This window comes from Hesperophylax consimilis, chromosome 19, assembly GCF_061612785.1.
Source record: "Hesperophylax consimilis isolate HC1 chromosome 19, BYU_Hcon_1.0, whole genome shotgun sequence".
In the NCBI taxonomy this organism is placed as follows: Eukaryota; Metazoa; Arthropoda; class Insecta; order Trichoptera; family Limnephilidae; genus Hesperophylax; species Hesperophylax consimilis.
This window is the reverse complement of record NC_142854.1, coordinates 22,567,015-22,591,837: the sequence shown is the minus strand read 5'-3', so window position 1 is coordinate 22,591,837 and position 24,823 is coordinate 22,567,015. Positions and strand designations below refer to the sequence as shown.

The 24,823-nt window shown below is 35.8% G+C and overlaps 1 protein-coding gene across 1 annotated transcript; it reads right to left on the bottom strand.

Annotated features, from left to right (window-relative positions):
• Positions 1 to 7,327: 7,327 nt before the first annotated feature.
• On the bottom strand, positions 7,328 to 24,768 carry LOC149415011 (iron-sulfur cluster transfer protein NUBPL-like). Its single transcript, XM_089643112.1, has 5 exons — positions 24,613 to 24,768; positions 17,564 to 17,720; positions 14,866 to 15,031; positions 12,458 to 12,642; positions 7,328 to 8,556 (listed from the first exon to the last, which is right to left on the bottom strand). The coding sequence occupies exons 1-5, from the start codon at positions 24,670 to 24,672 to the stop codon at positions 8,186 to 8,188; spliced, it is 939 nt and encodes a 312-aa protein (XP_089499238.1). The 5' UTR covers positions 24,673 to 24,768; the 3' UTR covers positions 7,328 to 8,185.
• Positions 24,769 to 24,823: the final 55 nt, after the last annotated feature.

The following is a 24,823-nucleotide window of genomic DNA, read 5'->3' as shown; positions in this document are numbered from 1 at the left end:
CGATGCGCACACTTGAGAATCGCTACATTCGACCAGATGTATCACGATGTGATAGTATATGTTTCTACAACTGATTCATATTATACGATGTGAATAAGCTTAAAATGATGCTTACATATGGAATGTAATACGACAATTGGGTTTATTCTCTTTTTCACATCTATTTTTACAAGTTTTCATAGCACAAGCCACATTTTGCAGTGTTATTTCATAAAATGCCTCGACCATAGCTCGACGCTAGTTCGAACAAGAATGATGACGTCACATTCTCAAGATCCACGGGAAGCCATACGCGAGCCCAGCCGGCTCCAATGGAACCGGTATGGGGAGTGGGGAATAATACGCTTTTAATCACTTAGGGCAGGTCTACTAATATTCATATGTCTATGGTACCAGGAGTGTTTTGAGTGTTTGCTTTGAATGGTAGAAGAATTCGGGGACGCCCGAGGAATACTTAACGCAATATCTCGGCACCGGAATGAGATATAGAGCCGATTTAAAGTCGATGTAATGTAGTTTTTTAACAGTAACATTGTGGTATACAGTAGTGAATGGTGGAAAAAGTCGGAGACACCCGAAAAAGACATCAGCAATAGCTAGTGGTTTATAACGAGAGCTGAAAATTTTTTCAAAAAGCAGAAATAAAAAAACAAAATTGTATATTGCTTTGTATCCAAATATAATATATTTAAAATTAAAACACTACATAATGCAGGTATAAAAAAAATACTTACGCTAAAAATAAAAAAAATATTTATTTACTATAATAAACACAGCACATAATAAAATGCGTTGAGATATATTTAAAAAAAATTAACTGTATGTACCTACATTATTTGGTAAATATGCAGAAAATAAGGACACACTTCTGGAAAACCTGTCGTCAAACCGATTGTGCGCTGGTGGCATTTGAATTTCGCCTGGCTGGAATTTTTTGATATGCGATTCAAATCTGTATGCCTTTAAGCCAGGAATACACATGCCTGTAGCTGGCACACTTGCATGCAAGCTCCTTGCACATGCCAGCTACTATCATGTATATACGCTAACTTGCATGCCTGTACCTGCCTTGCAAGTAGATTGCACAACATTTGATTTACTGGCATGCAAGTTGAGGGAGGGGACGAGGGGGGCTATGAAACCGGCATGTGTGAACGTCGCGACAGGTACGGGCATGCCAGTAGCTCAGTATCTTATTAAATTAGCCACACATTGTACTGCCAATTGCAATACGATGATATTTAATTCACTTCGAATGTTTTCCATTGCCAAAAAGCTTGAGACTACTCAGTCTCAGAGTGATTTGAGACACGTACTGTCTAGTGACTGGCATGTGTATACGTCTTGCAAATACAGGCATGCAAGGACGCAACTTGCATGCAAGTTTAACTTGCATGTGTATTCTCATTGCGCCAGTAACTTGTACATGCCATTAACATGCATGCAAGCTACTGTTCCATTTTACAGGCATGTGTATCGCAGCCTTTATAGAGTGCATAAAAAATATTTACAGAATCGCTTGAGCTTATGAGGAAATAGAAAATAATGTATTTAAATAGTTATTTTGTTCAAATTAAAATTATTTTTACTTGACAATGGTTACTGATGTGATGACCAAGATATGAGCCTAAAATAGGTTCTTAGGTTGACAGTTTGGGTTTAATTAAAACATGATAAAAAAATTTAAATAAACAAAAAAACATGGCGTTAAGAAAAGAAGTCAAATTTTCCGTTTTTTTTTTTACAAAATCGCTACTAAAATGCGATATTTCCCATTTTTGGAAACTGATATACTTATTTGTCATTGTTATCTTACCGATACACAGTGTTTATCTATTAAAAGTGTTTTAACCCCGTTTTCTGTATATTTATTTAGCAAATGTGCATAAACATAAAACAAAGGGAATTTGACATGACATTATTATATAATAATAAAACTCTTCCCTTAATATTAATAATTCTCTCGTTGGTAGATAAATGTTATAATATTTGAGAACAGTGGTAACTAACATTATCAGAATTAACCTCTTTATAAGACCAGGCAATCTCTATTGTACTAAAATAAAGTCGCTAGCGCGCGTGCCTGTTTGTGCGCTTAGTTCTTCTAAACTACACAACGGATTTTGTTATGTTTTTCACCATCATTTAGAGAACGTCAACTAGTAATTATTATATGAACTACAGATCGACACACTTAAATTTGCAGCCTGTGGTTTTGCCACTGTTATTGGGGATATGATTGCAAAATAAATACCAATTAATTTTTCTGTGGTTAACTTCTTGATTTGAATATAAAGCATGGTGTTTTCTCTTTCTAAGTTTAAATAAAATTTCTCACCGTTACAGTAAAGGAGACAACGATTTCTATTGTCATTTCCAAAAGTGAACAAAGTACCCGCAAGGGTTAAAAAATATTATTTTACGCATAACCTATACACGGTGTCCGGAAACTCGTAGTACAAACGGAAAACTGGTGAATCTATCGAGACCGAAATTGAAAAGTTTTTGGTCAAATTTGAAAAATAATTGGTCACTAATTTTACAATATCAGTTGTTTAATGTGTTTTAAAATGCGACAAAGCGTAGACCTGTCTCGTAGAGTTATTTTCGGTTCTTTGTACAGGTCTTCTGGGGGTAAATTGTACAAACTTCGGGGGGTGATTCTACATGATAGTACAAGTAAAAAAAAATTAAATTTTTTCTAAATTTTAACAATTTAATCACTATTTTAATTAATCTTTATAACGAATTGGTGTACATTATGAATACCAAAAAATATGCTTTAGATAAATTGAAGGTTTTCCTATCGTTTCGCTTGAGTAGAATACAAATAGCAAAATAAATTACTCAGTAAAAAATATAAATGTGAACTATTAAAAAAAAAAAAATTTTCACTAGAAATGTATGAACGAGAAAAGGAACTACTTAAAAAAAATACAGCATTATAGCTAAGATTATCTGTGACAGTTTCACTTAATTAACTTTTTTGCTTTCTTATTAAATTATTTACAGAATAAACAAAAACCAGTTTTGTGCTTGAAATCGAATATTTTAAGCGATTTTAATGCCTATTACCTACGATATATGGTATACGAAGAATATACACATTTTTGGCTTGTAGCTTCCTATTAAGGTAATTTTCCGGTACAAAAGTTCAATATTTGGAAAAAATAATAATGTTTTAAAGAATATTTTGTGTGAGAATTTTTTTTTTTCTAAATAGTTATTTATTTTTTTTACTTCTACTATCACCTCCCAAAGTTTGTGCACTTTAACTCCGGAAACCCTGTAAAATATAGATTCAGCTTTCCGTTAGTACTACGAGTGTCCAGGCACCATGTATAATATAAATATACATGCTAATAAAGTCATCATTTTTTTTTTTTTTTTAATCTCTAAAATTATACAATTGTATAAAATCTAGTATTCTTCATTTCTTATTCTAATCAGCAATTTTTTACACTGACTTAACTGAAAATAGAATAATAATTGTGCACGCATAATCACATGGTTCACCTTATCAGCTGGCGACGTACATACAATGTTAATGATAACAACAAACACAATTTTCATTAGGAACTCTACACTAGTATGCTATAAATAATTAATTCACATAATTAAAAAATAACGAAATGTCAGCAAAATTGATATTCAAACCCTTCTATCTATAATTATTACATACATCTAGACAAGACATACAGGGTGTATCGGCACGTACCCGACAAACTTTAACCAGCTATTCCTTAGCACATTTGGAGTAAAAAATGTTATGGGCACTTTGCTGTCCGGTAGCATTTTTTTTTCAATTAAAAACAAAAAAATTAAAAATTTCCACACTACACCACTGTCATTGGCATTGCTTTTCGTGTTCAACAGCTGTTATAAGCAAGTATGTCGAAGAGCGTCTTCGCTCTTTCGCACACACTAAATAATAATAGTTAAAAATGAGACGAATGGTGCCGTGCCATTTCGTTGTGATTGTAAAAGCGCGCCAATACAGGGTGTCCGGAAACTCGTAGTACAAGCGGGAAACTGGTGAATCTACATCACATTTGGAGTCGATTTTGTATTATATTTTTTTTTTATTTGAGCTTTCGTTATCGAGTAAATCGATTTTGAAGTTGATTTTTTTTTTTTTTTTTTTTAATCAAATTCTTATAAATTATTACTGAAGATCAAAGTACACAACTAATTAAAACTATTTGAAAGTAAAACAAATGAAGAAACTCGGATTTGAAGCATTATTTTGAAATCACCCTTCATTTAACCCGGTGTAATCATAAAATATTTCTGCTCTGCAGGGTTAAAACATCTGTTATTCAACCCTAAACACCAGAAAAAACTTTAACCCTAAAATAGCCGAAAAATATTTTTTTTTGGTATTTTTTTTTTTTTTTGAAAATGCTCAAATCAAAAAACTTTGTTTTTTTGGGTTCCCCATGTGGTGTAGATTCTCCAGTTTCCCGCTTGTACTACGAGTTTCCGGACACCGTGTATAGGTACACACGTACATTATTCAACGGAATTCGAATAAAATATTGCCAGATGGGTTTTCAAACTTTGACAAAGGATAAAACAGTGGTGACATGTGGTGAAAATTTGAATAATAAATTTTTTATTAAAAAAAAAACGTTACCGGACAGCAAAGTGCACATAAGATTTTTTACTACAAATATGCTAAGGAATAGCTGGTTAAAGTTTGTCGGGTACGTGCCGATACACCCTGTATAAAGGGCCTTACTAATAAACTTGTTTGAAATTTTACCCAACTGTTTACACAACCGTTAACCCTTGGAATGCCAGAGATAAAATGCCAATCGCCCGCTGTAGGTCGACTGACACTATTTTCATATTAAGTTACTTGTCTTTTAGGAAAATTTACAGTCTTACCAGGTAATGTGTTTATCTATATAAATTACAATGAGTTTTGTAACTCATCGAGATTGCTCTAGCAAGAAAAAATTCTTCACCGATTGCTTTGAAATTTTGACACAATGTTGCATTCGAATATGCGTGTGTTTTTATATAACAATGTTGTATAGATGTCAACTGTGACAAGTAATAACATGCTTTTTTTTTAACTGCGCCATCTGTAGGATATAAAAGCATCACGCGCTATTATTTCTCTATCTGCACAGAGACACAGCAATGTGTGGTGGGGTACAGCTAGTATATTTATAAAAATTGTATACATCTATCCTATGTAGTTTCCCCAGAATTACTACCTTTATTCAGAGTAAGGATTTTTTTTCTTTCCAATGAATAATAATGAAGACTTAAGAAAATATTTGTGATACTAATTTATTTTTAAGGTAAATAAGAATTCTTAATAATAGGAATAAATCGTATGAAGATTTCATAATTGTGACATTTTGAGAAGAACTTTTTCACATTTAAAAAATCATTGTTTGCAAGTGACGAAACGACAAGCTAGAATAATATTAAAATACATTATTTCCTTGCCAAGCGAATAAAATATATTTTAGAAAGCAAAGAGCTTTTTGTAAGGTTCAAAATACCGTACAATCAAAGTAAGTGCAGTGGGCTACTAGCAAATCCACGGTCGGTTTCTTGGCACACTATGGGTTAATGTATGGAAAAAAATTGTTTGTCAGTTGTGTAAAATTTAAAACACATTTATTAGTAAGCGGTTAAATCTTTTAAATAAATTGATTTAACCTTTTTTAATGCATTTCAACACGGTAAATGATGAAGATAAATCTGAGCAGCAAAATTATTTAAAAATTTAATTAACCTCTGTTATGCTGTAGTTGCCTATAGGGTACGCAATATTTGTACCAGAGTTTCCATATGGCAACATCAGCTAACATTATCTTTTCATGGGTTTTTTATACATAACTTGTTGGTAGCATATTTAAATGAACCATAATTGCTACAAAGAAGAGAAGTTTTGAAATACCTTAGAATATTAATAATACATCTAACTCCAGTAAAATATTGGCAGTATTTACTTGTATTAGCAGGCAACTCTCGCGGCTAGAGGCGCTGGTTTAGATTTTATTTTTTTTAAATGTAAAACCGCACAAGAGTCCCCCAACCGTCTGGAGCCAGTGAGACTATGGCATCCTCAATCAGAGTGTGTTGTGAGGCTGAAGGTATTGAGGGAAAGGAGATGGGGAAGAGATAGGCGGGGAAGTTTCAAGCAACGTTATTCTTAATGGTGGTCTTACACCAGGGCGATATTGAGACAGGCACGCCAGGATTTGAATTGCTAGTCGAGATCCTTACCATTAATCATGCAAAAATCCATTAAAATGCATGAAAATAGACCAAGCGTCACAACTCGTACTGCTAGGAGGCGCTAGTGCAGCATACTGCCATCAGAATGTATGGGGAATTTCAGAAGTTTGAGGTATTAAAACTTATCTACAGTTTTTACTCACGGGAATCCAACATTCCGAAGGTCAATGTTGAATAAAAAATGAAACAAAAAATTTCCTTACATGCTCAAAAAATCTATGTCCACACCTTATAATATTAATGATATTTGGCGAAGTAGTGAGATTACAATTAATATGTATACAAAATACATATTTCAATAAATATTATTCCTTATTATGGCCACTATCGGAAGCTGCAATTCATCTATCTGCTTGTTCATTGTGTTAATTATAGTCTATTGACGCACAATTCGTAGTATAAATAATGTTACAGACATTACACTTATGGGGTGCAGAAACGCGATTAGCTTATTAGCATACTTGAAGTCAACGATATATTCTAATTAACCTCTGGTATGCCGGAGTTGCTTATCTGCTACGCAAGATTTTTACCCGTTGTGTGCCGGAGTTGCCATATGGCAACATCATCCAGATAAACACGATATTGTCTCACAAAATGTGCCAAGTAACAAAAACACACCCACGTTCCTAAATAAATTCTTAATTCAAACGTTCATTCATGTATGACAAAGATAGACGTTCAAATAATTTGTGCGTACGAATGAAATAGATATAAAATTTGCATCGAATACAATAACCCCCAGAGTTGAATCGTAGAATGATTTTTTATTTATTTCCTTGTCCATATCGGCTTGGCTACACATCAGAAAACAAGCTGTGGAACCATAATGCAGCCAAATACCTAATGAGAACAATGGCTAACTGCATTGAAGGAATAAGATAAAACAACGGCCGAAAAGTTTTACACACTGTTCGATTCAATACAATCATAAGTTTTACTGTCATTAAAGTACAACTGCAACACTTAAAAATCATTTGTTCATTCATAGATTATAATATAACTTAGCTTAGAAGTTAGAAATTTCTATTGTAAAATTGATCTAAACAAATAGAAACGAGGGGAGATATGGCATGGAAGCCTGTCGACTGTCACAGAGCCAAACAAACAGGCTGCACCGACAGTCAAAGCAGCTATACTATGAAAGTTGTGCTTTTGGCATGCAGATAGAAACAAAGGAGAAGCGCCGCTATGCGTATGTGAGATTTGCAGTAGTATTGGTGAACGTATACCTACATAAGAAGTGTTTATGCTAAACTCTTAAGACGGGTTGTTTCGGAGAATTTGAACAGTTCATCAAATTTCAACGTTCATTTTCCAGGTTTATTTCAGTTCTGTCAAGCAACTAGCCTATAATGATATAATAACAGAACTTGAATAGGACTTTCACAGAACCCGGAAATGAACGTTGAAATTTGATGAATTGTTCAAATTCTCCGAAACAACCCGTCCTTAGTGTGCCAGGTAAAATGCCTGGCAGCCTGCGATACTAGGCAAAGACACAATTTTCGTAATAATTTACAAAATTTTGCAAAATTATGTTGTGAAGCTATACGAGGCTTTCCTGTAAATAAATACAGTAGTATGACTTTTGAAACTGAAAAATAACGACATTTGCAACGCGCTTCTTCACAGATAAAAAATCAATGTTTGCAAATGACGAAACGACAAGCTAGGATAATATTAAGATATATTATTTCCTTGCCAAGCGAATAAAATTTATTTTAGTATGCTAGGGGCATATTTTAAGGTTCAAAATACCATAAAATCGAGGTAATCGCGGTGAATTCAGAGCAAATACGGATTCGGCACTCCAAGGGTTAAGGAGTTTTGTTTTCGATCCCTTGAAAAACCTTATAACAGAGTTTCACTGTACCAGAGGTTCATGGGCTATCTCCCTTGTTTCTATTACTACAAATGAGCGTTACAAACTCTTGGATTGGCTTTGGCTTTCATCTTGTTTCAGATACTCGTAGACCTTTTTGGCTAGACTCTTGTATTTCAACGAGTAATTGCTGTCAGGATCGGATAGGACGATGGGTTTACCCGTGGCGGTGGACTCGGAGACCCGGTGATGCAGCTCGAAGCTCTCCAGGACGGGGATGTGCAGCTGTTGCGCTAGGCCGTCGGTGTTCTCGCCGAATATGTGATTGACGGAGCCGCAGTTGGCGCACGTGGAGTGAGCCATGTTCTCCACGATGCCCAGTATCGGTATGTGGAGTTTCTCCAGCATGGTGGCGCCTCGGCGCGACACTTGGATGGCTGCGAGTTGAGGAGTTGTGACAATGATTGCCCCTGGAAAATAATATACTCATGAGACCTTAGGAAAAAAAACAATGCAGAGGCTACACAGACTAGGTTATAATTATAGTTCAATCAATGTTTACCGCCACCACTCAGTGACCAAACTGAAAAAACAACATATTAGAATATTTGTAACTGATCCACAAAATGTCTTTTTGCTTAGGTGTGCACTTTATCTCTAAATAGTATAAAATAAAGTCGCTATCCGCGTCTGTTTGTGCGCTTAGTTCTTCTAAACTACCCAATAGATTTTGATAGGGTTTTCATTTAGAGTATTTTATCCGGGAGGTTTATATATATAATACATTTATATTATATTTATAGCAAGCAGAGAAAAGTCGACGTTTTGTAATCAAGTCGTAAAAATATACTTTCGGGTGCTTACATTGCTAACGCTGGCCAAACCTTATGAGATTCATCAAAATAATGTTCTACGGAATTGTATATATTAAAAATGCCTAGAGAAAAGTTCGCCACGGTACATGTCTACGATGGGGCGTAATTAAGTTTGCGGAATGGGTAGGTAGGTGATTAGTGGGGGTGTCGCTTAATTAGGTAATAATTGAGCAACTCTTATTAGTATAAATACCGGGTTTTATCGTAATTAGGTTATTAGTCTTTGAGCTATCGTCGACCAAACAAGTCAATCAAGGGGAGAATTGTGAATATGGAGAAAATCGAGTTCTACGCTGTTATAAAATTCCTTACCAAGCAAGGAACATCAGTTCAGATCATACTGGAAGAGATGTCATCCGTTTACTGTAGGGAATACAAAGATGGAGTGTTGGCTCAAATTGTTACTGGTGATGAAACTTGGGTTCATCATTATGAACCTGAGTCTAAACAGGACTCTATGCAGTGCCAACAAGAAAGGCACACTGTCATCAAATCATGGCGACAGTCTTTTGGGACTCAGAAGGAATCCTGTTGATCGATTACAAAGATAAAGGTGTTTCTATAACCGGAGTTTACTACGCTTCAATTCTAGAGCAATTAAAGGGAGCCATCAACGAGAAAGAAGGTGAAAATTGACCAAAGGTATCCTCCTTCTGCACGACAACGCGCCTGTTCACAAGAGCTATGTTGCGATGGCTGCCCTGCATGGGCTTCGAAATTTTGCCACATCCACCCTACACTCCTGACCTGGCTCCCAGTGATTATGTATTAACTTTTCCAAACTTGAAAAAAGAACTTCGTGGGAAAAAGATTTCAAGTGATAAAGAAGTGAAAGATGCAGTTTCAGCATATTTTTTAGACAAAGACAAATCTTTTTTTTTGAGGGTATACATAAGTTAATTGAAAGATCCGAAAAATTAAATGTAAAGTATTAGGGTAGCTGGTGAAAAGGAAAAATAAATTTGTTTCCACTCCTTACCCCCCATTCCACGAACTTAAAAACGTTCCCTCGTATCTCCTAAGGATAACTCCAACTCAGCTAGTCTTTATATAAATTTTTATTTATAAAGTTGCATAAAACACGCAATCGGGCGTAATATTCAATATAAGTTTATCACTATACAGGGTGTATCGGCACGTACCCGACAAACTTTAACCAGCTATTCCTTCCTTAGCATATTTGGAGTAAAAAATCTTATTTGCACTTTGCTGTCCGGTAACGTTTTTTTAAAATAAAAAATTTATTATTCATATTTTCACCACATGTCACCACTGTTTTATCCTTTGTCAAAGTTTGAAAACCCATCTGGCAATATTTTATTCGAATTCTGTTGAATAATGCATGTGTGTACCTATATTGGCGCACTTTTACAATCGCAACGAAATGGCACGGCAACATTCGTCTCATTTTTAACTATTATTATTTAGTGTGTGCGAAAGAGCGAAGACGCTTTTTGACATACTTGCTTATAACAGCCGTTGAACACGAAACGCAATGCCAATGACAGTGATGTAGTGTGGAAATTTTAAATTTTTTTGTTTTTAATTGAAAAAAAATGCTACCGGACAGCAAAGTGCCCATAACATTTTTTACTCCAAATGTGCTAAGGAATAGCTGGTTAAAGTTTGTCGGGTTAGTGTCGATACACCCTGTATAAGAAATACCTGAATGATGTTTTTATGTAGCTTATATTATTATTTAGGAGTATCGCGTAGGAGCGATTATGTACATTTTTGTTTTCTTACTTCTTATTTTAAATTACCTATCACCAATCTCTTCTATTAATTTATATTATTTTTATGCCATCTGCACTTTTAAAACTGGTTTATTTATTTTTTCTCTTTTCTTATATTAGGTACATCTAAATGGAACATTATATCTGTACCTCAGAAGTCAAAGGTCGGTTGTCACATTTTTTAAATTGTTCAGGAGAGTATAGTCATTTTTTTCCTTTGAACATTGTGGGGATACCGGACCTTTTATGTTGACCATAGTTTCACATTGTCGTAGGACAACTGTCTTTATACCTCTGTGTAGATACTGAAAAAACTAAAAAGGTCTCATACATAACTCATTTTCACAAAAAACTGGACAACCGACCTTTCACTTCTGACGTACAGATATGTATCATGTATTATGTTAATTTTTTTATGTTTTTGGTTACTTATTTCGTTGTTGTTGTTTTAAAAATAAAAACCTTCTGTTGGCAATGTATTACGCAGAAAATCATGTAAAATATATGTTTCATGTAAAAGCCCATTAGGGCATTTAATTTAATAAATAAATATATCAAATGTCAACCGTGTACATAATATGTAGGGCGAGCCTTTGGCATGTTTCCTGACTATGCACCGATGCCAAAGGGATCAATGACGCTAGGTCCTCGCAGCATCTACCATTGAAATACCAGTACAAAAAGAACAGAATTCCCACGTGACGCCTGTACTCTAAATATTGCAATCCATATTTAGAGATTTGTTTTCAATCTACATTTCGCCATTAATATTTCAAAGACCCAATCCTGTCTGATTACGTCTAAAAGGGATCCAAATGATAATCTAGTCTCCTTCAACGGAAGCAATCTTCCGAACAGGCCTTCCATTGATATGCTTGGTGTAACTATAAGTGACCAGCTCAGGTACGGGGGCTCCATCGAAGTCAGAGTAAAGCTGGCCTCTCAGAAGCTGGGCGTACTGTACAGGGCCCGCAGATACTTTAATAGTACACAACTGCTGACCCTGTACAAATCGCAAGTGCGCCCTACTGTCGAATTCGGCAGCCATCTCTGGTCCGGAGCCCCTAAATACCTGAAAAAACCCTTGACTCTGTGCAAAAACGGGCGGTCCGTTTGATAGATTCCCCAATCTTAACAAACGGATTGCAATCTTTAGAGCACAGGCGTCAGGTAGGTATGCTGTCCTTGTTCTATCGGTATTACAATGGAAGATGCTCTGAGGAACTAGCGTCATTGATCCCTTCGGCACCGGTGCGTAGTCGGGATACACGCCAAACGCGCGCCCAACATTTGTACACGGTTGACATTTGTCACATGAGAACGGGTCGCTTCTACGATTCGTTCTTAAGTTCAACAGCTCGGCTGTGGAACGAACTGCCGGCCTCTGTGTTTCCTCCCTCCTACAACATGGGACTCTTCAAGACCCATGTTCACTCCTTCCTCTCCACAAAAAGACCCTCCACACAGCATCCCCAAAGATGACATAGGCCCTGAGGGAAATCATTTTCTTCAGGGCCTCCTGTGTGGAGTTAATATAAAAATTTAAAAAAAATATCCTATCCGATAGTCATGTGACACTTGATCAGCCCAAGGTATCGGTGGTCGTCCTCATTATAGGTAGACAGTTGATAACCTAATTTTATCTTTCTCTCTTTTCTTTTGTGAGCCTAGCTGTCTTAATGATATCCTGTATATACATTAAATAGAAACGGCGGGCTAAATAAATTAAATTAAGATAAAACAGCATATGACGTTCTCACCGCTTATAGGCAGGTTCTGCGCCAGAGACAGGTGCGTATCCCCCGTGCCCGGGGGCGTGTCCACCACCAGACAGTCCAGGGGGCCCCAGGCCACCTGCCGCGTCAGCCTCTCCAGCGCCTGCATCACCATCAGCCCCCGCCAGACCACGGCCCCCTCGCCTGACACCAGCAGGCCCATGGACATGCTGCAACCAACACAAACACACATCATCAATAACTGGTTATTATACAGGTTCTGCGCCAGAGACATGTGCGCTCTTAAAGCTCCTAGCCAGTAGTCGTCTCTGGCTAATCCACCACTACAAAAATAAGTGACAACGGGGGATTTTAGTGCATACATTAAAACAGATATTTCGAGAAAATAATCAAACATCGCTATATTTTGGTTTAAAGTTAACCTTACAGTACTTTCATCATATTTGTTCAGTTTGCAATATTTTCTGTGTATTTCAAATGCGCTATATATGTACATCTAATTTTTAATTTTCCATAAAAACAAATACAGTTTTAGAAACTAGATAAAATTATCTTTCCGGTGTACGCATTTAAAATAAATATTACTATTTCTAAATAATAATATTTTGATATCAAACGTGAAAATTGTTGTCAAAAATGCTATCCACATCTTAACTTAATTTTTTACTCCAATCATAGAAAAAATGAAAGAACTCGATATTTCCAAAACCCATTAGTTTTGTTTGAGGAATTTGTAATAAAATTGTACCTTCACTTTTATATCGTTCATATAAAAGTTAAAACGATTGTTACAATAGCGGCGCAAAATTTGAATTATTAATTTTGGCTATTTTTAGGATTTTATTAATGGTTTCCAGTATAAGAATTTTCATTTCTCTTTCTAACGTAAAAAAAATTATGTGTATTCGCATGACAAAAAAAAAAAAAACTACATTTATTTTGCGACAAAACTCCACAACATTCTAGTAGAAAAGTTTAATGATTACAAATCAAGAATAAAACTCTGGTTGAAAGAGATCAATCAAAAAACATCAATTAAATCAACAAATAAAATAGAAATGAATAACTTTAGTCAGCTTCAGCCCAAGGTCCCCCGAGTGAGGAGGACTAAGAAATACAATTTACTATACATATATGTATTCACTATCATATTTTGTATGGTACTTTTATTCGTATTAGTTAATGTTCAGAGTACCAAATCGTAACAAGAGACTTCCTGGGTTGTTCTTTGTTAATTCATCTAAAACCAACTATTTTATTAATTCCCACTTCAAAGGCTACCTGAGTTGTCCTTTGTTCATTCATCTAAAACCAACTATTTTATTAATTCCCAGTCCAAATGCTACAGACTTTCTGAGTTGTTCGTTGTTAATTCATCTAAAACCAACTATTTTATTAATTCCCACTTCAAAGGCTACCTGAGTTGTCCTTTGTTAATTCATCTAAAACCAACTATTTTATTAATTCCCACTTCAAAGGTCCCAGTCCAAATGCTACAGACTTTCTGAGTTGTTCGTTGTTAATTCATCTAAAACCAACTATTTTATTAATTCCCACTTCAAAGGCTACCTGAGTTGTCCTTTGTTCATTCATCTAAAACCAACTATTTTATTAATTCCCAGTCCAAATGCTACAGACTTTCTGAGTTGTTCGTTGTTAATTCATCTAAAACCAACTATTTTATTAATTCCCACTTCAAAGGCTACCTGAGTTGTCCTTTGTTCATTCATCTAAAACCAATTATTTTATTGATTTCCCAGTCCAAAGGTTACATAGGCTTGTAAATAAATTCGGTTTCGTTTATATTTTAATATATTCTATATTCTATCTATTAAAAATAACGGCGGATCTTAATAGTTGTAGAATAATCAAGCGGCAGATTCCTGAAAGAGTACTGTATATATATATTTATTTTTCGGAATGACTTTATTGAGTAAAACCTCAAATTGTAATATTTAAATATTGAAGACAATATTAGTGATTTCTAAACGAAAATCTGAAACAGAAAAATCAGAAAAGGAAACGGTCACATCTGGGACTCGAACATTCATTCTAGACTTGCAGAAAAGTCAACAGATGTCGCACATTAAAAATAAAAAATAAGATAGGTTTATCTAAAAAGACGCTGTCTGGATTGCATTTAGTTCGGGTTGAATCTTGCGATCATACATAAAGATAGTTGCCAATAAAAATGTGCGGTGAAAAAATGAAGACAATGTTGGTTAGTTCTTATTCGAAGTATGATACAGTTAAAAATGACCGAGGGGAATAGGGTCCCATTAGCTCAGTTGGTAGAGCACTGTCACGGAAAGACAAGGGTCCTGGGTTCGTGTCCCAGATGTGACCGTTTCCTTTTCTGATTTTTCTGTTTCAGATTTTCGTTTAGAAATCACTAATATTGTTTTCAATATTTATATATATATATACTTTACCATTTGACTCCGTAGTTCAGCAGCGGCTCCATGAGATGGTCGTTGTTGAGCATGGGCTCTCCGCTAATGTGCATCATCAGGGGCACGGAGGGGCCAAACACATCAGCGTCCAGAAGCCCTATCTCCTTGGACGGATCCACCACCTTCATGGCGCAGGCCAAGTTCACTGCAAGCAAAAACAACTTAGTCAAATATAAGATGAGAACACTGCATTTTAAAAATACAAATGGAAGCACAGTTCGTCAATAAAGTGTTGTGACAAAAATGGAAGATGATGCAATCGTTTAAACGGTTTTTAAAGACGGAGAATTTTTTCTTTTACTTTAGCTTCCAGACAGTAGGGATGCTGTGATGAGGTTCTTGAGGAAAGGAAGAAGAGGAAGTTCTGGGAAGAAAAAAGGTATAAGGGGTAGATAGGAATCCTGGGTTCAGTGTGTCTAGGAGTGACAGATGTATGAATTTATCCCTCCAACTGTGGTGCAAGGTGGTGGATCGAAACTTTTTTTTTTTTATATATTAACTCCACACAGGAGGCCCTGAAGAAAATAATTTCCCTCAGGGCCTATGTCATCTTTGGGGAAGCTGTGTGGAGGGTCTTTTTGTGGAGAGGAAGGAGTGAACATGGGTCTTGAAGAGTCCCATGTTGTAGGAGGGAGGAAACACAGAGGCCGGCAGTTCGTTCCACAGCCGAGCTGTTAAACTTAAGAACGAATCGTAGAAGCGACCCGTTCTCATGTGACAAATGTCAACCGTGTACAAATGTTGGGCGCGCGTTTGGCGTGTATCCCGACTACGCACCGGTGCCGAAGGGATCAATGACGCTAGTTCCTCAGAGCATCTTCCATTGTAATACCGATAGAACAAGGACAGCATACCTACCTGACGCCTGTGCTCTAAAGATTGCAGTCCGTTTGTTAAGATTGGGGAATCTATCAAACGGACCGCCCGTTTCTGCACAGATTCAAGGGTTTTTTTCAGGTATTTAGGGGCTCCGGACCAGAGATGGCTGCCAAATTCGACAGTAGGGCGCACTTGCGATTTGTACAGGGTCAGCAGTTGTGTACTATTAAAGTATCTGCGGGCCCTGTACAGTACGCCCAGCTTCTGAGAGGCCAGCTTTACTCTGGCTTCGATGGAGCCCCCGTACCTGAGCTGGTCACTTATAGTTACACCAAGCATATCAATGGAAGGCCTGTTCGGAAGATTGCTTCCGTTGAAGGAGACTAGATTATCATTTGGATCCCTTTTAGACGTAATCAGACAGGATTACTATAGCAGAGGTGTTGGTTATTCAATAATTGGTTGTCGGGGCGGCAGTACCCATGCCCGCATCCCAAATTGAATACATATTATGATGCCTGCATCATTTTGCATACTTAGTTTCTGCTTTTGACACGTAAGGTGGTCTGTGAGGCACGCGCGGCGCAGCGTATTGTGGTTGGTACTTTGCACATATTTTAAAACTGAAGATAGTGTTCTTGCAATAATTTTATAAATTATGTTTTCATATTTTTTGCAAGTTGCAGTAGTGTTTGTTTATGTGAGTATAAGGATGGCACAGTTCTTGCTAATCATCATCATCACTTTTGGCTCTACAACCCCTGGTGGGTCTTGGCCTCCTCAAGAGTCTTCCTCCACTCATCTCGGTCCCGCGCCAGCTCTCTCCAGTTTCGAAGCTCCAAGGCAGACAAATCTTTGAGGACGTTTTCGCTCCATCTTAACCTTGGCCTTCCCAGGCTCCTTCTCCCTATCGGTCTTGAGCTCAGCAGGGACTTTGGTTCTTGATGCTCGGTCATTCTCTCCACATGACCTAGCCACCAAAGTCTTCCCAGTTTTATGAACTTTGTGACGTTTAGCTCCTTAGACAGAGTATAGAGCTCATTGTTATAACGTCTGCGCCAAAATCCATTTTCTAGAACCGGTCCGAAGATGCGCCTCAAAATTTTCCTTTCAAAAACATCCAGTGCTCGCTCATTCTTCTTAGTTAGAACCCACGTCTCGGCTGCGTACGTAAGCACTGGTCTAATTAGTGTTTTGTACACTAATACCTTGGTGGTTCTGGAAAGCAGTCTTGATTTTATTTGTTTTTGTAGGCGGAAATAGCAGCGGTTTGCATTCACGATGCGCTTCTGGATCTCCTCTGTAGTGTTGTTATTGTTTGTTATCAGGGAGCCCAGGTATGTGAATCTTGGTACCGTTTCAAAATTTTGGCTTCCACATACGAGAGATGGGGTTTGTTGGGTACATCCTACGGCAATGTATTTGGTCTTCTGCTGGTTTACTACAAGACCCATATTTTTGGCAGAACTTTCAAGATTTATGAAGGCGTCTTGTAAATCATCGGGATTTTTCGCAATTATGTCAATATCATCAGCGTAAGCCAATAGTTGCACAGAGTTGTCAAATATCGTTCCTCTTTTCTCAATGCCTGAGTCACGAATAACTTTTTCTAAGGCTATGTTAAATAAGAGGCAGGCCAATCCATCTCCTTGTCTCACCCCGTAGAGCGCTTCAAATGGTTCGGACAGATCACTGCCAACCCTGACTCTACACGTTACTGGGGACATTGTCAGTTTCACCAGATTGATCAGCTTACGCGGTATTCCAAACTCACTCATTGCATTATACAATGCGTCATTGTTCGGGTTCTTGCTAATAGAGCATAGAATTGTAGGTATCAAAAAGTGCTTTAGTTTACCTGCCGTGGTGGTCTTGCCCACACCGCCCTTCCCCGAGGCCACCAGCAAGATGTGCTTGACTCCGGGAATGGGCTGCTTCTTGGGCAGACCCTTGGCCATCAGCTCCGCGCGCCGCTTCTCCAGGAGCTGATTCCTGTTAGCCGCCACATTTGAACACTGAAATTCATTTTTAAAATGTAGATAACTGGATACTCCAAAATATAAAAATTACAAGCCGCATCAGAACAGGAAGTCCTAGTGGGGAGGACTGTGACATTATTCTTACACAGCGAAACTCGCTTAAACCTAATGCTACGTATACATCCGCGAGCCGAACTGAACCTCAACTTATGGGAAAGAAACTAAGCAACCGCAAATACGTAATTCGTATTACGGTTCGCGTTTCGGTTCGCAAATGTATAAGTACCCTTAGAAGACAGGTAATACTTTGTTAACATCTCAAAGCCAAATATAATTTTGAAAATTATATTTCAAATAATTTTTTTTTTTTTTTTGCTTTATATATTTTCATTTCTTTACACATAGTATATAATAACATAATATATAATACCAAATAGTATACACAAGAAATGAAAACCCACTAAAGCACTGCCTGAGTGTGGGTAATATAAAACAATTCCTATATTTCAAGTACCTAAAGTATAATATACATTAGTAGAAAAAGTTTTTTTTTTTGTTTATAGTTATTATAAAAAGTAAAGAGAAAACATTATGTACAATAGTTTATAAAGTTTCAGCAAGTGAGTTGTAGAAAGGATCAATAAATTTATAGTAAAAGCGTTTCAATATCTGCGTCAATCAGCCATAATTTTACATCTTTAATATATTCTATCTTTTTATTTATCATTTGAGTTTGTAGTGGTAGAAGGTTAAATGTACGAGGACCAATGAAGCTGGTATGTGTCTGCATTAATTTAGTATTGGTTTGGGGGCCTGTGTAAAATATATTATTTGATCTTTTGCTCATTCTGTGTTCATTTATTTTGAAATTATTTTTGTTTTTAAATAAATATATCATAGTTTGTAATGTTAATAATTTACGAATGTTAAATAATTTAGATTCCTTGTATAATAGGTCGGTCGAGAATGTTTTATTTTTGTTATATATGACTTTAATTATGTGTTTTTGAATTATTTGTAGAGGCTTAATAAATGTATCAGGTGCACCACCCCATCCTATTATGCCATAAGTGATTGCAGATTGCACCAGGGAGAAGTAAATCATTTTCAATTTTTCAGCGTTTAAAATTTCCTTGAGTCTATAAAATATGTAGGTAAGATATCTTAGTTTAGAAGTGGTTTAATTGATAGGCATGTTAACGTTTTACTTAGGAATTTTCATGGATAGTATTGAAATGCGTTCACAACTTTTAAAACCTAGCTCTACACACTGCACATTACAGTGTACCTGAAGGTAGTCCAGATTTCACTGAACTGCTATTGTAGTTGGTCGAATCCTAAGGGTTAAAAAGTTTCCATTTAAGAAGTTTCATGCTTAAAAAGTTTTGTTATTCGGTCCTTTGAAATTCCATACAAAATAAACTGCAAAAACACGATTTTTTTCCCATGAAAGTAGTTTTAGCTAAAACTGCTTCCTGCCTAAGAAGTTTTAAAAGTTCGCCAGAGAATCCATCACGAACGAAAACTAGTTACGATATATACTAGAAAATGTCCCCTTTTCCCAAAGTCAAAAAAATTTATCACTTCGTTACTATTGTCTGCATCCACAGACATAGGAATTAATAGACGAGAAGATAATGGCGAGGGGTAAAATCAACTGTTGAAGAACGAAGGGAGTGAAGCTGACTGTGATTCGTCAATAAATCAATCTGACAGTAAATAGGCATCTCGCATTATAATATCACCATTTACTTCTTAAAAGTAAAATCTGCTTTTGAATGAATAGACATTTTTACTTGGGAGCGCAAATTACTCGCCGCGTTATGAACAAATTTGCAAAGTCCAAATTCGGCAAAAAAATTCGGTTCTATTTTCAGAGTCGAATATTTCGTTTAAGTATTTAGTTAAGACACTTTTATAAATGTTCATAATTTACTTCCCAGCAACCAACCAGCTTTGTGTTTCGCGTCCAGACGTTTCTCGATGTGATAGTATATGTTTCTAAAACTGATCTATATTATACGATGTGAATATGCTTAAAATAAAGTAAAATAATGCTTATATATGGAATGTAATACGACAATTGGGTTTATTCTCTTTTTCACATCTATTTTTACAAGTTTTCATACCACAAGTCAACATTTTGCCGTGTTATTTCGTAAAATGAACCGATGATGCCTCGACCATAGTTCGCACAAGAATGATGACGTCACGTTTTCAAATTTCACTTGAGGCCATACGCGAGCCCAGCCGGCTCCAATGGAACCGGTATGGGGAGTGGGGATAATACGCTTTTAATCACTTAGGGCAGGTCTACTAATATTCATATGTCTATGTCTGCATCCCATTTATTTTTTATTTTATTTTATTTTTATTTTTTATTTTAAATACATAAACGGCTATACTGCCTTTTATAAATAAACATATAATAGAGTACAAAGTAAGAAAAATAATATTATTACATTATAGTAGTTTTAAACTTAAAAATAACATACAATTATTTTGTGTATCACAACAAAAATAACAAAAAAATAACAATGAGAAATATCATCATTTCATTTCAACATGTCCATATTGCGTATATAAAATTACATTATGGAAAAATAATTTTTGAGTGCATGTTTATATTGCGCTAATTTTAAGAAATAAATTTCGCCGATGTTGGCATGTTCATTTCCCATAATGTGTAATCGACTGATTGGTGAGTAATAATGTGATAATGTATGTGTGTTATTATAGTAGAACGGTAGAGTCAGTCTATTGTTAGCGCGACCAGGGCAATGAAATCGTATTAGTTCTATTAAATCAGGGGTATCCAGGACCGAGTGAATTATTTTATATAATATTAATAGATCACAGATTTTTCTTCATTTAAGGCCAAAGATGGTTTGAAAGGGAGATATGTAAATACCAATTTTAGAGGGAGCGCACTAATATTAAAAAAACGATAATAATTAAGCGAAAATGGTGAAAATATTTTATAAAACAAGACTCGTTTGAAATAGAGCAAAATACTCTCGACAAATGCTTTAGTTGCATTTAAAGATAAACACTATAAAAATAAATAAATAAACAATTGTGATATCTGAAATGAACATTTTTTTACACATAAAATGTACAACTTTGTTGAAGCAGATTACGCAAGTTACACAGTGGCATCACGAGATTTTTATAATTGAGAAAATACGCAAGTATTGATGTTGTTGTAGCCAGAAACAATAAAATATTTTTAGTTAATTTTACCTATGAAATTTAAAAATATATAATACTAATAAGCATGTGTATAATACTAGATTTTTTTTTAAATATCTTGCCAAATTTGGGACTCATGTAATGTTAAAGAATTGCGCAAGTTTGGATTGCAAGGGCAGTGCCCGATTATTGTTTTGTTGAGAGTTTTTTCGGGTGGCTGCCCTGCGATCGGTTGGACGGGCGGGCTAAAATAACGCGGGTAGGTAGATCGGGAACAATACGGGAGAGGACGATTCCGCGGTATGCGTGGCGTTTTGCGGGAAAAAATGGATATTAAAATAATTAAAAAGATCACGCGGATACCATGAACCGATCCTTCGGAGTCTTTCCGTGTAAATTAACAAAACATAAAAGAGACGTTTTGACTCCTGTGTGAGATCAGCCGGTTCTTACTTCAAGTGTGGTTGTTCGGTGAGATTGAAATGTTGAAGGATACAGCCTTTCCGTGTAGACTAACCAAACATAAAACAAACGTTTTGACTCCTGTGTGAGATCAGCCGGTTCTTACTTCAAGTGTGGTTGTTCGGTGAGATTGAAATGTTGAAGGATACAGCCTTTCCGTGTAGACTAACCAAACATAAAACAAACGTTTTGACTCCTGTGTGAGATCAGCCGGTTCTTACTTCAAGTGTGGTTGTTCGGTGAGATTGAAATGTTGAAGGATACAGCCTTTCCGTGTAGACTAACCAAACATAAAACAAACGTTTTGACTCCTGTGTGAGATCAGCCGGTTCTTACTTCAAGTGTGGTTGTTCGGTGAGATTGAAATGTTGAAGGATACAGCCTTTCCGTGTAGACTAACCAAACATAAAACAAACGTTTTGACTCCTGTGTGAGATCGGCCTGTTCTTTGTTCGAGTGTTGTTGTTTGGTGAGATTAAAATATACAATCAGTTATTTGGAATAAAAAATGGTTTTATTTGTGAGTGTTTTGAAGAGTAATTCCTTGGAGACTACACTGGATTACCAAGCATGCTGTCGGGTGACGCAAAGATGGAGCATCATTGTCCCTTTAAACGTTCAATGGATGCTGATTAATTGAGGATGGCTTCGCGCACTCCTTCCCACGAACCTCTACCCGGAGCTAACTCATACGGATTTCGCGGAGACCTGTCGTCCTGCTCACCGCTGGCGGACTCTCCAAACACCTTCAGACATGACAACATGATCAAGGTTCTTCAGTGCTTTTACACATTCCGCCTCCTTGCCTTAGCCCCCATCATAGCCCTGGTGATTGACAAGGGTCCATGCTCATCAGACGTGACATCAACGTGACACTCATTTAAGAAGTTTTTTTTTCTGGTCCAGTTGTAATCTACGTGTTCATTTATGGCATTAATTTAATTATTTTATTAAAACACGCTTTTAGCAAGTCAAGCTTTACAATATTAAGACATTTTTTTTATTCGCACTTGTACATAAGGATTATGAATATTAATAAATAGTTTTATCCATATAAAAACTCAATTCTTTCAAGAGAGGCATACAAATACAATATAGTATTAATGATTCAATCCAATATTGTATTTATATACCTCTCTTGAAAGAATTGAGTTTTACACGGACAAAATGATTTATTCGTATTCATATTGCGTACGTACGGACGTAAATAGAAAATTTGTCTTAATATTGTAAAGCATAACTTGTTAAAAGCGTATTAAATAATTGAATTAACGCATCTATGAACGGGTAGATTATAACGAACGTCGCGCGTCAACGCACGAGTCGCAAAACAGTTGTTTTCGATGCAATTTTTAGATGATTTCAATTTTATTTATCACATAATAAAATTAGGTTTTTAAATCTATATAAATAAAAACGTAAATTTTTGTTTGTTAAAAATCTTAAATCTCCGAAAGATCTTCACCCATTGCTTTGAAATTTTTATACAATTTGAATATGCGTGTATTTTTTTTTTGTATACTTATCACAGACATAGGAATTAATAGACGAGAAGATAATGGCGAGGGGTAAAATCAACTGTTGAAGAACGAAGGGAGTGAAGCTGACTGTGATTCGTCAATAAATCAATCTGACAGTAAATAGGCATCTCGCATTATAATATCACCATTTACTTCTTAAAAGTAAAATCTGCTTTTGAATGAATGGACATTTTTACATGGGAGCGCAAATTACTCGCCACGTTATGAACTAATTTGCGAAGTCCAAATTCGGCAAAGTAAATTTCTTCTGTTTGCAGAGTCGTAGTTAGTTTCAGAGTATTTAGTTAAGACACTTTTACAAATGTTTCATAATTTACTTACCCCAGTAAACAACGATGAGCACACTTGAGAATCGCTACATTGTGATGTGATAGTATATGTTTCTAAAACTGATCCATATAATACGGTGTGAATAAGCTTAAAATAAAGTAAAATAATGCTTACTTATGGAATGTAATACGACAATTGGGTTTATTCTCTTTTTCACATCTATTTTTACAAGTTTTCATAGTACAAGTCAACATTTTGCCGTGTTATTTCGTAAAATGAACCGATGATGCCTCGACCATAGTTCGCACAAGAATGATGACGTCACGTTTTCAAATTTCACTTGAGGCCATACGCGAGCCCAGCCGGCTCAATGGAACCGGTATGGGGAGTGGGGATAATACGCTTTTCATCACTTAGGGCAGGTCTACTAATATTCATATATCTATGATACTTATATTATATAGATGTCACCTGTGACTGGTAAAAACTTTTTTTTGTTTTTTTTTTTTAAACAGCGCCATCTGTTGGACGTAAAAGCAACACATGCTATTTTTTTTCTATCTGCACAGACAGACTGGGCGGCATCAACGTGTGGAGGAGTACAGCTAGTAAATAATAAGTTTTTCTACATGTCGAAGAATGAAAATGTGTTACAATGTATAAAACAATTGCGTAAAAAAAAATTTATAGAACCTGTAAAAATGACACATGCACATTTATTATATGGGTTTCTGCTGAGCTCAAAACATTAAGGAATGATAATTTAAAGAAAAACCAATCCACACATGGGATGGACTAATGACTAGAAAGAAAAAAACTAGGTAAGAGTTGCAAAGAATTGGCGAAACTGGGGTAAATATTTCCCTAACTACCGCACTTTTAATAGGCACATAATATGGAAATTACACTTCTTTTCAACTCAATTACTACAAAAAACAACGATCTGTGTCGGAAGAGATGGTAAAGAAGCATTAATGTTCCATTTTTATTTAATCAAAGTTCAAAATTTCACTTGAAACGATCTTGTGCCGCCATTTTGGAATTTTTAGTATAGAATGATGTTTACAAAAGTTTCGTTTCAATCTAAATACGCAAAATTATTAATTAACCAAAATTGTGAACCTAATAACTCATATTATGCATGTAAATAGTTGTTTCTTGGGTAATAATTGTTGAAACGAAGTGTTATTTCAATAGTCTATGCCTAAAAGCGGCGGTAAGGTAAATAATGACTTTGAACATTTTTACCTATTATTCTTTAGTCTCCGGCAATGCAGTATAAAACCAGTTTTATTTATTAATTACATTTTAACATATTCCATTAGTATACATACAAGTATTGATAATAAACACAACTTTCAATGAGTTGTATTAATATTATACTTTAAAAATCTACGGAAATATACATTCGTAAACTTACTTAGGTAAGAATGTCTGATGCAACTTTAAAATTACATAAATACCTGTCTGATGAAGCTGGCCTTGCTTAAAGTCTTGAACAACTTGCGCGTAACACTCTCCATTGTCAATAATATGTTTAAAATATTAATGAAATACGAGCGCCTTCGTAAATGACTCTAACAGAAATAAAATAATAAACACAAACGAACCGCTCTACTGTCCAGCTGTCAGAAGTCAAAGTTGTAAATTAGAGATGGTCTGTATTCCTATATA